This window comes from Centruroides vittatus, unplaced genomic scaffold, assembly GCF_030686945.1.
Source record: "Centruroides vittatus isolate TY-2023 unplaced genomic scaffold, ASM3068694v2 contig_337, whole genome shotgun sequence".
Taxonomy (NCBI): domain Eukaryota; kingdom Metazoa; phylum Arthropoda; class Arachnida; order Scorpiones; family Buthidae; genus Centruroides; species Centruroides vittatus.
The window spans coordinates 280,423-294,083 of NW_027122161.1; the positions used below are offsets into that span (position 1 = coordinate 280,423).

Consider the following 13,661-nt stretch of genomic DNA (forward strand, 5'->3'; position numbering starts at 1 on the left):
ATAATGCATCTCGATTAACCGACGTTCGGGCCACCCCTCTAAGTTTATGTAATATCTTCGCGTTAAAAATATTCTACGCCGTAAATTAAAAATAAGATTTTATTAAAATCGTCATTTAAACAATACAATAGGCGTATACATTAAAAAAATCGCCATTATTATAATATAATTTTATTATTATTTTTAAATTATTAAATATATATAAAATTTCGCGAATTAAAAACAAACAAACAAGAAAAAATTTAGGTTTTATTTAATTTATTCATGTAAATAAATAAATAATTAATTACAGAATAATTAAATCTATTTTATTCGATTTGATTTTCTTTTTTTTTTTATTAAAAAATTCTTGTCTAGAATATTCTAAAACGTGATATTAGAAATTAAATATTCCCATGGAAAACATCACAATATATATATATATATATATATGTATATATATATAATTTATAATTTTTATTTTGTATACAATGAAACCTCGATATAGCGCCGAATGCACGTGTGCCCCTTCGTCTTATCACCAAAATTCACGTGAACTGAGAACATGAGAACACACACACCACACACCCCCAAGACTCGAAATCGCTTCGGTTTAGCGCCAGTCTCGATCTAGTGCCGTATCGGATTCGCTAAACCGAGGTTCGGCGTGTTTTATATCAAGATAATGGCGATGGTCGAGGAGAGAGGATGGGGATAGTGAAAAAGAAAAGGTGATGCGACGGTGCAGAGACACGTTACTTTAGAGGTTTAATCCTATTTACTTTTTTTTAATGTAATTTTTCCTTCTAGGATCGAAATTTCCTACACTTAAGTCTACGTTACTCCTTCGATTATTTAAAAATGGCCACCCTTCGTTGGCGACTAGTGTACGGTTGGCGTATTTGTTAAACGGAGAGACGTAACACTTAAAAATAGTCTCTTGTATGGAAGAATCTTCGGAGCGGGGGGTGGAGGAGGAAGAATAAGAGAGGAGATGAGGGTCACGTGGTAACGAAAATTGTTTCATTGCGATCGAAGTCGGTCCTATTTTGCGTTGTTAAATGTTCCAAATCGACTCGAACGCCTTGAAAATGCAATTTTATGGCCTTCTTGACGATGTCGTTATACCTGTCGATTGTTCTTCTCATAGAGGCATCGAACGGTTCGAATTTCAGTTCCTTCTTCGAACGTCGGAAGATTCCATCGCGATTCCTGAGAACGCATTGGAAAGTGGACCATGGTACCGTTATATTGAGGAATTTCATCACTTTAGACAGCTCGGATGATAGGTTCTGAACGAAATATTCGTAACGGATTATGTGTAATGGTCCCTCGAAATTCAACCAGTCCAGTACGGTGTTCATCCACGCTTTGGTCTGTATGGCCACGTAATTCCGCCACACTGTAAAGATAAATGAAGATGAAAAGTAACAGGGATAAGTAAGAATGGGACGTAACTAGAAAACAGTAGAAATGTGGGTGATGCTGAAAGGAGAAGTAATAATGGGACGTAACTAGAAAACAGTAGGATGTGAGTGATGCTAAAAGGATAAATAAAAATAGAACGTAACATGCAATTATTTATTGTGACATAGTCACAATTCCGGGCTGCAATTTTAATAATCTTTTAATTTAAAAAAACCTCGTGACTTCCGGTCTAGACCGGAAGTTAATGTATAGTTAATCAGGTCTCAGGAGCCTTAAGCTTTCCATATCTGGTCTGGATTTTAGTGGTGTCTTGCCCCTGTACATCATACTTCTCCCGATAACAATCGAGTCATGCCGGTCATCTATCTTACTCAGTTCTCGAGATTAACAAAGGACAGACAAACAGACAGTGGGAATGTATAGGTCTGCAAATTGTAATTTGCAGCCCAGCTAGAAATGGTAGAAATATGGATGATACTGAAACGATAAATAAAACGTAACAGATATCTTTATAAAATAGAAATAGTTGTGATGCAGTGGCGCGTTATCTTACGAGCAATAAAAAAGGGTGATCCCCAACAACAGGGGGTCCCAAACCGATCTTTTATTAGAAAACATTTTTCCGAAAAAAATGTCAAAAGTCACTGTACGTGGGGCCCCCTAATTCAAATTTGCCCGGGCGCCACGTAGCTATAACGCGCCTCTGGCGTGATGCTGAAAGGATAAATAAAAATAGAACGTAACTAGAAAGAAAAAAAGCAATGAAAATGCGTGTGATTTTAGTGAGTAAACTCACCTTTACCTCTGCGAAATTTTTCTGGTGATGCGTGACCCAAATGTCCTCCTGCTCTCCTATTAAATTCCGCTAGTAGTGCACCATACGGTTCTCTAATTAATAATATAGCTTTGTCGTATTTTTTTCTAGCTGCGGGTCCCCATTCGTGTGTCTTAATCAACACAACAGAACCATTAGATATACTTTCTGCAGGGAAGCCATTTCTCATCAGAGCGTAATCTTTGTATACGCTTCCTGTCAGATAACCTAAAGAGTAAGGGAAAATAATTGTTTAATAAACTTTATAATTAAATTTCTATCTTAATAATCGTTACATAAATTCATCAATTTAAGAGAATTTCAAAAGATCTCTAGCGAATTTGACGATAACAGGTAAATTAAAATGCTTTAAAATGCCTGACAATTGTAAACTTTGCATATTACTTAGGTTACGTTCTTTAGTTACGTGTACAGTTTAAGACGGGGTCTCATATACTATTGTATACTGGGGGGAGGATCGAGGAATTGTTTACGTGGTCTTGCACTAGTCACGTGATTAGAGTATCATTGAAGCACGTTTTAAACTCGTTCTTCAATGTATGAGGCATGCCCACATATGAACGAGTGGATAAAACAATGAATACAGGTAGCTCGTCGCGTGTTCGCTTCTCAACAACGAGTTTTCCCGGTTTCCTTCACGTGCCCAACACCTAAAAATGGGCCATTTTTCCATATTTAATCCTCCCAGGAGGCACCACCTCTTTGAAGACCTCCAATGTGTTTGGTTGCTTTATCCCATCAATCCAACCCAATCCAATTTAGGAGGTCCATCAACTATTGTACACGTAATTAAAGGCGAGGGGCTTGGCAAAAGTACATCATTGTACACAACAGGGAGGAAGGGAGAAACGGGGGGAGAACAGCGCACGTAATTAATAATATACGCTCCCTTATATTATTAATAGAATTATTTCTGACGAAGAAATTGAATTTCTTCACCAATTTCACGCATTTAACAACCGAAAATATGATTGAAAAATAATTAAATTCCATTAAGCAATATCCTATCGAATGATACAATCTGATAGAATTACAGTAATGATAATAAAGGAAGGGAGGGAAGAAGGAAAGGAAAAAAAAAAATGTCTGACAGGATAATACATCTAAGGGTTTATATACGAAATCTTTGATGAATCGATTTACTAACTTATTTTTCTTTACTTTGATTTTCGATTTAGAAAATTTCCGACCGTAAATTATTTCTTAAGCAGACCAAACTACATCCATCAATGTCATTTGTCAGCAATCCAGAATCTTTTAAAATGCTTCAAAAGGGGTTTGAACTTTGCTTACAATTTAATCGATTACCATTAGCATCACTGGTTATTTGTTATAGAATTTTATACATATTTTTCTCTACTTAAAAAACTAATTACGTTTTACTTTATTACGTCGTCAATTTCTTAAGATTCGGGGGGTAAGAATTATAAAACGCACGCGAAACACAATCTTGTTTAAGCTTCTCTTCTTCTTCTTCCTCTTCTAGTGTTAAGTATTATTTCTTAACAAAGGGACAAAGCAAACAGAATACAGTAAAGATGATAAACACACACTTCACGGTGGCATTTTTCTTTGTTTTTTCAGATTTTTTTGTTCCTTCAGATTATTTTGTTTCTTCGGATTTTTTTGTTTCCGATTTTTTGTTTTTATGTTAAAGATGAGGAAGTGAAGCAGGTGGAAGAATCGCAGCATCATTCATACAAAAAAACCAAGCCACATCCGGTTAATTATACTTATTTCTTTCTTTTTTTTAAAGTAGAACTTATTTACGATATAAAAATAGAAAATATATTCTGTTTTATTCTAAAAATAATATTTTATAAGATTATTTTCCACGAAATGCAGTAAGATGAAGGTTACGCTCTTCAGACTCCTTGGCTGAGTTGCTTAATATCTAAGTCTGTAGAGATATATCGACTCCGAAATCGGTGCTAAATCGAAGAATTTCAAACGATGCGAGCAAAAATTAAAAATAATATACGCTCTCGATTTTAGTAGTGTCTTGTCTCTATACATTATACTTTTCCCGATAACATCGGAGAAAATTTTTGAATTGAATACACGTGACTTCCTGCTTAAACCGGAAGTTCGTATATAGTCGATCGGGGCCTACTGTCTCTATTCTTTACATATCTGGTTTCGATTTTCGTCTATCTTACACCGTTCTCAAGATTAAGGAAGGCCGGACAGACAAACGGATGGATGCTAACGGGAGTTTACAGATCTACAATTTGAAAGTTTAAGCCGAAATGAATTTATTTAAATTAACAATTTGAGGTGTGAGAGTTCGAAAGTCGATACAGAATCTTATATTCGATTATTCAGATATATTCAATTACTATTGTTGATTGGCGCTATACGCGGGTGGCGTTATATAGAGGGAATTATATTCCGGTTTGACTGTATTTCTTTTTAGTTACATATTGAAGAAATAAGTTTTTGATTATAGAATAAGTTAAAGTGTATCTTATATTATACATTACAGAAGAGATTGCTGTATGAAAAGAAAAGAGTAAGCTGTTATGAAAAATGAGGATGTTGGCTGCTTCCGCGTGCATCTTTATCTTTTAAAATTAAATGAAAATATCCCGAGGAGCATATGTTTAGCGTGCATCTACATTAAATAAGTTAACATCGATATCTATTAAACAGAAGAAAATCGAAACAACTAGCGAAAGAAAAAATTTAAAAAATTGAGGGAGACAAAAACTCGTAAACAAATGGGACAAGGTGGGGAAACACTGAAATCGGAACAATGAACTAAATATAAAGAACAAAAAGTTAAGAATGGATGAAACAAAAATGAAAAATCTTCATCACCAGAGAGGCACCCCCCTTCTCGATACAACGTGCCGAGAGGGGGGTGTGCCTCTCTGGAGGACTTTTTATGGGAAACTGGCTCCTATTTAGGTGTTACTAACGTGAAAAAAATCCACGTGGCCTGCCCGTTGGTGAGGTGTGAACCCACGATCACTGTTTATTGTATTTAGGCATTACTAAAGTGAAGAAAATTCAGGAAGCTTTACGTGGCTAGCTCATTGGCGAGGTGCGAACCCGCATCAACTACCAGTGTTTAGTGTGTTTTGTATTACTAGTGTGAAGAAAGCCCAATCCAGGGCTAGTTTGCGGGGTTTGCGCCCGAACAACCGGCTGGTCACTTGGCTTTTGGGTTTTCTTCACGTGCCTAACACTAAACGAAAGCCAGTTTCCCATAAAAATCCCTCCCCTTGGCCGATCACCCTTATTCCTTCAATCAACCGGAGCCACGCTCGTTTTAGTGCCAGTTTCGGAGAACGAGTGGTGTTAAATCGAAGTTCGACTGTAATTATTTTAAAGAATTTTTACACAATTAAACCTGTACAAACATGTTACAGAATATTTGGCAGATGTCGGTTTTAAACAGGTTTTCTAAACATGGAAAATCTTCCCGATTAGAAGTATTCTTTCCGTTTAGGTGTCCGTTTAATCCAGGTTTCGTTTTAGAGGGTTTTGCAAGGAAGGGAAATAAAAATGTCTTCGATATTCCCTCTCCTTCTTCGATATAACGAGTTAACTTTTACAAAATTCTAAATTTATACAAATTATTTTCGTGTAAATAAAATAACTTTTAACTGATTTAATTAACTAATTTTATTATTTATAGAGCGCTCGAGGGAATAATATCGAGTTTTATTTAATTAGACTAACTCCTTAACTGCATTAATTTAAATACGTCTACCCCTGTAAATAATCAAAGTAGTAAACCTTATTTTCTACTTTATTTATTAATTGATATAACATTATATAACTGTTTTCTTTAATTATAATTATATTTTTATAATAATTTCCTTGGATTTTTATGTAAAATGAGCGAATATACAAAGAATATTTGCAAAATAGAATACTTAAATAATTAAATTAGGATATTTTCCTGTATTTTAGTACGAAATTTTATGTTAAAAGCTCAAATTTGAAACAAGATCCGTTCTTTTTTTCCTTGTTTAGTTTTCCTTGTTCCTTGTTTTTTCCTTGTCCCTTGGAATTTTTTATGTAATACGCACGAATATACGATCCTTAACTAATTAAATTACATTATTATCCTGTTGTTTCGTGCATTATCTCATTAAACATAAAAATTCCTAACAAAATGACTTAACTTAATTACTTAAGGATCGCAATCTACAATAGAAATCCTGGAAATAAAAATGATTTTTTTTCTATCAGAAATACAACATTTCTTATCACTTCAGTGTAATAATTTATATAGATTTTTCGGCACAGAATCACTTAGAAGTTTGCAATTCGGCAATTAAACTCTTTAAAAATTGTTAGTGTTTAAAATAAAGGATAAAAATAAAATAAAAATCTTGTCTTTCTTGGAGTGGAGATGGTACAGCTGCAGGATATTCTCTCTTAAGAACCCTCAGGAAGAATTGAACAACTTGATCAGCAGTTCCATCTTATTCGGAGGGGTAGTTACACCTCGAGTAGATTTTGTCTGGATACTGTTTTGTTTCTTATTCTTTTTTTAATCTTCTTCTTTCGTTGTCTTATATTTTCCTTTATTGAAGAAGAATTAAACGCATGAACAGAAACAGAGAAATAATAAAATTCGATGGGAAACAAACGCTTCTGACGCATTCATATTCCAAATTTCCGATAGAATAACGGTAAAAACGGCCGTTTTACGGTAAAACCTGTCTAAAACGGAACCCTAGCAAAACGAAATTCTCTAAAATTCGGGAAATTATTCGAAACGGAGCGATTTTTCTGTTTAAAACAAGAATAACCTGTTCGAAACGGAAGATTTTTCGATACTGTGCGATTCCCGTTTACGCAGGTTTTACTGTATTAATAAACGTATTTATTATTTTAAAAATTCAAAAATAAAATATTACGTCGTTACTATTTTATTTTAAAATGTTTTCACAATGTCGGCCCGCAATTTTTAATTTTAATTTAAAATATATGCTCTCGATCTCAAATTACTGTCTTGCCCCTGTACATCATGCTTTTCCTGCTAACGGCAGAGTCATGCCGGTTATCTAACTCCATTGTAGAGGAAATTTTTGAATTGAAATCGCGTGACATCCGGTCTCTACCGGAAGTTCTTATACAGTTAATTCGGATTCCCCGTTCCTAGTTTTTCCGAATCTGGTCTTGAATTTCATTTATCTAACACAGTTCTCGAGACAGACAGCGGGAATTTATAGATTTCCAGTTGCAGTTCCATTTCAAATTGCAGCCCAAACAGGAGAGATATAATTTGTTTAACGTTTCATGCTGCAAATTAGCGTATCTAACGTAAAATTTCGCACGAAAATACATGAAAATATCTTAATTTAATTATTTAAGGATCCTATTTTAAAGCCAACAAAACACATTTAGAAAAAAAAATAATAATTATAAAAATTTAATTTTTAATAACGATTAAATTAATTGTAATATATAGTAATCATAATTAACTCGCGCCGTTCTAATTTAACATAATATAATTTTTAATGCTTAAGAAGAAATATTTTAATTAATTAAATGCAATATTTTATATTTTTAAGTTAATAAATATTAATTTAAAATTCCATAAATTCAATTTTCAAGTTCAAGTTTAATGTATTTTAATGCGATTTATTCCTCTAACGTGGCGACTTAAACGAAATTTTTCTTTAGAGGAAGAAAAAAATAATCAAGTTTGGATCTTGGACGAATTAAATCTGAATTATTGCAGGATTTTCACATTAAATATTTAATCTTTATCTGATTTTAATGTTACGATATCGTCTCCGATCGCCATCTCTTTCGTATAAATTTGTAATTTATAAGAAAGGGATGGCTTACGATCCACTTTAATAATTTAACTAAACAATTCTCTAAAGGCAAATTACCTTTGACAATTTTTAGGGGTATAATTTAATCTTTATCCGAGAGGATTCCTGCTTATCGCCCTGTATAAATAGCAAATAAAATGATTAAATTGTAATATTCATGACAATAAATTTTATAAATTGGGGAAAATTAAGTGCAGATTTTCCAGTCGATCCACTACAAAAAACAAAAAAAAAGACCCCCCCCAAAAAATTCGTATTTTGTCAATAAATGGCTCGGAGTTAAATATAATTGTCTGTGTGGTGGTGTGCTGAAGTGCCATTGAATTGTGCCCATTGCTAATAACTGCGCGTGGATAGCCAAATTGGGCTGTTCTGTACGTTTAGTTTAAGTTTGTATGCAATTAGTTCAGGTCAATGATGTACAGTTAGTTCAATGGTGTAATTAGTTTAATGGTGTGCAGTTAGTTCAGTGGTGTAATTAGTTCAATGGTGTGCAGTTAGTTCAATGGTGTGCAGTTAGTTCAGTGGTGCAGTTAGTTCAATGGTGTGCAGTTAGTTCACTGATTTGATTATTTCATTGATGGTATGCAAGTAGTTTAATAACTGTATGCGGTTAATTTAATATTACTTCCATTTTGCCATATTTAGAATTTACCAACTCCCACTAATACTACTACTATTCCCGCGGGATGACTGAACAGCTGGAACACTTCAGAGAAGCAGAAGTTATTCAAGTGTTGTGCTAACTCTGCAGTCGATTCAACGTCACTTCAGTTTCATCACAGAGCAAGGCTGGATATAGACACGTATTTCTTATTCTCTGCCATGATACACGCGAGGCCCTAAACTATATAACTCCAGGCCTTTATCTGCATGTCATCAAGCCTATTATATTTAGAGTTTACCAACTCCCAACATATTAATTTACATTAATTATGCTCGATTATGTTTACGTTACGCTTTAAATCGCGGTCTCACGCTAATTTTGTGTAGAATTTCGCTATTTTTTTACAGTTAATTACAATTAATCGCGAATAAATTCACGACCCGAATATATTTAAGCTTAATCCTTTGTTATAATTTATAAACAAAACCGGAACTCGTAGTTGTGTGTGACCCGACGAAAATTGCTGTTAGGCATTAAATTTAACATTAGAACTACATTAATTAATAAAATGTTTAACAAATTTAGTTGGAAAATTAGTTCATATTTTATAAGAATTAGCGATTAAATGCCGTTATCCTCGTTACTGGCATTAAATACGGCTTTTGGCTCTGTAATAAATTGATGAATGTCACAGATATAAACTTAAGCAAACCGCGCAAAATCGGGGGGTCATTTATAACCATTTGCAATTTATCATTTTCGCAAATTGATCTCCTGCAATAAAAATACGTAAATTCGATACAACGTTTAAATCGTTACGTCGTATTTAATGTTTATTTTCACGTTTACTGAATCTCTCCAACCTCCAAATGGCGGACATTTTCTTCCGGAACTTTTTTAATGCATGCGAAATAACTTCCCGTTTATAACGGCCATTTTTTTTTTGGAGATTTTTTTAATGCATATATAATAACCTCTAAATAGCGGCCATTTTTAGAATATTTTTCTTAAATGTATTAAAATAACCTCCCAATAGCGGCCACCTCCACATAGCAGCTATTTTTTGGGAACTTTTTAAATGCATATAAAATAACCTTTCAATAGCGATTACCTCTAAACAACGGCCATTTTTCTGGAAGTTTTTTGCATACAAAATTACCTCCGAACAGCGGCCATTTTTGCGTTTCCGTCAGTGTCCGTCGTTTAGAGGTTTGGCCGTAATTATTATTAATTAAGCTCGAAAAAATTAAATATATTTTTCTAATCAGGTTTTTCCATCACTTTATGCCCATTTAAACACGTTTATTTTGAATAATTAAGCGCTAAATGCTGTTTAATTAATTGTTACATCTTTTTATAATTAGTTTTCTTAAATTAATTTTATATGTGGAATTTTTAATGTACAGTAAATTTGAATACATAAAAACACGCTACGAATGTCGTAACTAGCAAAAAAAGATTAATGGCGATAGAAAAAAAAGATGAATAAAATTAACAATTCTTTATATAAATGTCATTTATAATAGTTAATTTATATTTAAATTTCAAAAGTTAAGGATTTAGCATCAGCAAATCCAATTAGTGACAATGGAATAGTCATTTGTAGATTTATAAAATAAATTACAAATTGTATCGAATTTAAATGTTTATATCTCAATTAATTAATCATAGAAAAGACAGATTTAACAACAATTAGTTCGAATTAAATTTATATTTTAATTAAATGTTGTTTCAATTATTAAATTTTTTTTTTAAAAAAGAACATTTATTACATCTTCCTTATCTGTTTTGCTATTTTTCTTCACAAAATCTCACTCTTTTGCTATTTTTTTCACAAAATCCCACTCTTTTGCTATTTTTCTTCACAAAATCTCACTCTTTTGCTATTTTTCTTCACAAAATCTCACTCTTTTTGCTATTTTTGTTCTCAAAATCTCACTCTTTTTGCTATTTTTCTTCACAAAATCTCACTCTTTTTGCTATTTTTCTTCACAAAATCTCACTCTTTTGCTATTTTTCTTCACTCACTTCTTTTCTATTTTCCTAACCAAGTTCCATTTTTTCCTATGTTCCTTCATTAATAGTTTATAAATAAATAAAACACTTTTAAATTTAATTAAGATAAAAACAAAAAAAGATTTTTTTCTTTTATATTTAATTTCAATTAAACCTGAAAATTTCTAAGGTTTTTTTTCTGTTTATAATTTTACTTTTACAAGGATTATGGCATACATTTTTTAACAATAAAACTAACAGGGAAAAAATTTAATTGTGTATTGCCAAATTTAATTAAGTTAGAAGTCCTTGGAGATGGCTTTTATCTTAATTAATTATAAAAGTTTTTCCTAGAAGTTAAAATTTAAAAATATATTTTTTTTCATGAAAAAATTATCAAAAGAATTTTTTAAAATTTAATTTTTACTTTTAAATTATTATTATTATTATGTAAAATATATATATTTTTTATTTTAAATAATAATAAAAAAAATTATTTAAATAATTTTATTTGTAATTAAAATTTTAAAAAAATTTCCTCTAAAATGTTGTTTTTTTATCTTTAATTTTTTCTCTTGTTTTTTTAATGTAAAATTACAAAGATTTTATTTTATTTTTTCTGTTTCAACTTTCAAATTTAAATTTAGTAAATATTCTTAATGAAATTTTTATATATTTCTTTGTAAATTAAACCCTTTAAAATTTAAATTTAAACTATTTAAACTTGTTATTTAATGATTTGTTTTTTAATGGTTTTTTTTTCTTGAGGAATTCTGAGAAATTTTAGGAAGGAAGTTGTATTATTTTAGGGAGTTTTTAGGTATTTTTAAGGTAGTTTTTTATGGCAGAAATTTGTGTTTTTAAAGAATTGTTAAGGAAGGAAGTTGTACTTTTCAGGGAAATTTTAGAAATTTTAAGGAATTTCTAAGGATATGAATCATATTTTTAAAGAACTGCTAAGCAAGTAAATTGTATTTTAAGGAAAGAAATTATATTTCTAGGGAAATTTTAAGGAACTTTTAAGTATTTTAAGAGAGAAAATTGTGTTTTCTAGGAAAATTTTGAAAATTTTAAGGAATTTCTAAGGATGCCAATTATATTTTTAAGAAATTGTTAAAGCATGGAAGTTGCATTTTAAGGAATTTTAAGGAAGGAAATTATATATTATTTATGGAATTTTTAGAAATTTTAAGGAATTTTAAGAAAATAAATCTAATTTTTAAAGAATTCTTAGAAATTTTTAAGGAAGAATAGGTATTTTAAAAAGAATTTCAGAGAAATAAGAATAAAATAAAATAAATTATAAATAGTCGCAATTTAATGGAGACGAAATGATAAAACTTAATTAATTTATAATAGAAAAATATACGAAAATATAATTGATTTAATTTATTCTTGACGATAATTAAGATTAAAATGAATCTGTAAGAAATTAAAATTAATGTAATATTTTCTTCAACGAAATTAAATTAACACTTAAATTACTAATTTAAAAAAATGCATTTTTAAACTTTATTTATATTTAAATAAGAATTAAATATTCATTTTTAATATTGTATAATTAAATATTTTATTTTATTTTTTTTTTCCTTTTGCTTTCTTGTTGAGTGGATCGATTCTGAAAATTAGTGCATGGAAAATTCTCTTCTCTCCTTTTTTTTTGGCTTCTTTAAAAGGTAGATAAGAGTTAAACTCTGGAGGAAATTTATCAAATAGTTTATCACTCCTTTAAATAATCTTTAAGACGAAAATATTTTATAAAATTTAATAGTTTAAATCGTAATTTTAATTGAATTTTGATATATTTTAAGTACATAAATTGTTACGTTTCTTTTTCCTTTTCTTCTCGCTGTTTCCAGTGAAAATTCTAGCTTAAACTTAATAAATTTGTGTTTATTTTATTGTTTAACAATTAAATTTCTTACTTTTTAAATAAATTATACAATATTTTACATTGTAATTAAGGTTTAATGACATTAAAATGTCACCTTACGTCTACGGGTAGCTTATATTAAACTGTGTTCAAGCTGTTTCTAGCGAATAATTTAGTTTCTTTATGAAACAAAATTGTGTTTATTTTATTGTTAAATAATTAAATTGCTCGTTTTTTAAGCCGATCACACTATATATCACGTTATAATTAAGGTTTAATGACATTAAAAGGTCACCTTACGTCTAGAAGTGGCTTATATTAAATCGTGTTCATGGCTGATTCTATCGAAAATTTTAGATTAAATTTAATAAAATTGTATTTGTTTTATTATTAAGCAATTAATTTTTTTTATTTTTACGTAAATGACACAATATCTTACATCATAATTAAAATTTAGCTATATTAAACTCCATCATACCCACGTTAAATCTTATTCAATGCCGTTTCTAATTAAGATTATAATACATTAGTTATATAAAAATATATCAATTTTATTGCTAAACAATTAAATTTTCTATCGTATATGTCAATTACCCCACATATTACGTCACAATCGAAGTTTAATAACATCGAAACGTCACATTACATCAAAGGATTGACGTATATTAAAACGTGTTCAACGCTGTTTCTTAATGAAGATTTTAGTGTTTTTATTTTATGTCTAAACAATTAAATTCCCTTATTATTTCTAAGTGTTACATCACAATGAAATTTAACGACGTCAGAAGAGAAAAAATAAAAATAAAAAAACGTCAACCACAGGGGGATGATTTAATATAAATCACGTTCGAGATGCTTTATAGCGGGGGGTTTTTTAAGGCGAAGAAAAGAAAATTCCCGTGGTAAATTGATGAAAATTGGCTTTTATACGTCTCATTCTTCGATTTTCGTAGTCAAAAGGTAGGAATTCTTTTTTAAAAAAGAAAGAAAAATCGATCAATATCGGGGTTTTCCTTATATTGAGTGATAGATCCCGTTTAATATGGTTTCCAATCCAGCACGTGAATGTGTTTCTAAATGTCTCTAGAGGGAGAAGAACTCTACAACCCCCCTGTATAACGCTTTATATATATATATATA

The 13,661-nt window shown here is 30.6% G+C and overlaps 1 protein-coding gene across 2 annotated transcripts in view; it reads right to left on the reverse strand.

Annotated features, from left to right (window-relative positions):
- Window positions 1-625: 625 nt before the first annotated feature.
- The window catches only part of LOC136974040 (WSCD family member AAEL009094), a 33,631-nt gene continuing 20,595 nt past the window's right edge, over window positions 626-13,661 (reverse strand). Inside the window, exons 3-4 of one of the 2 annotated variants that reach the window (XM_067268815.1) lie at window positions 2,204-2,449; window positions 626-1,381 (exon numbers count right to left, since the gene is read on the reverse strand). In XM_067268815.1, coding sequence (XP_067124916.1) covers window positions 981-1,381; window positions 2,204-2,449 — 647 coding nt within the window. In that variant the 3' untranslated portion in view covers window positions 626-980. The remainder of the gene's footprint in view (window positions 1,382-2,203; window positions 2,450-13,661) is intronic. The other variant, XM_067268816.1, reaches the window with a different exon arrangement.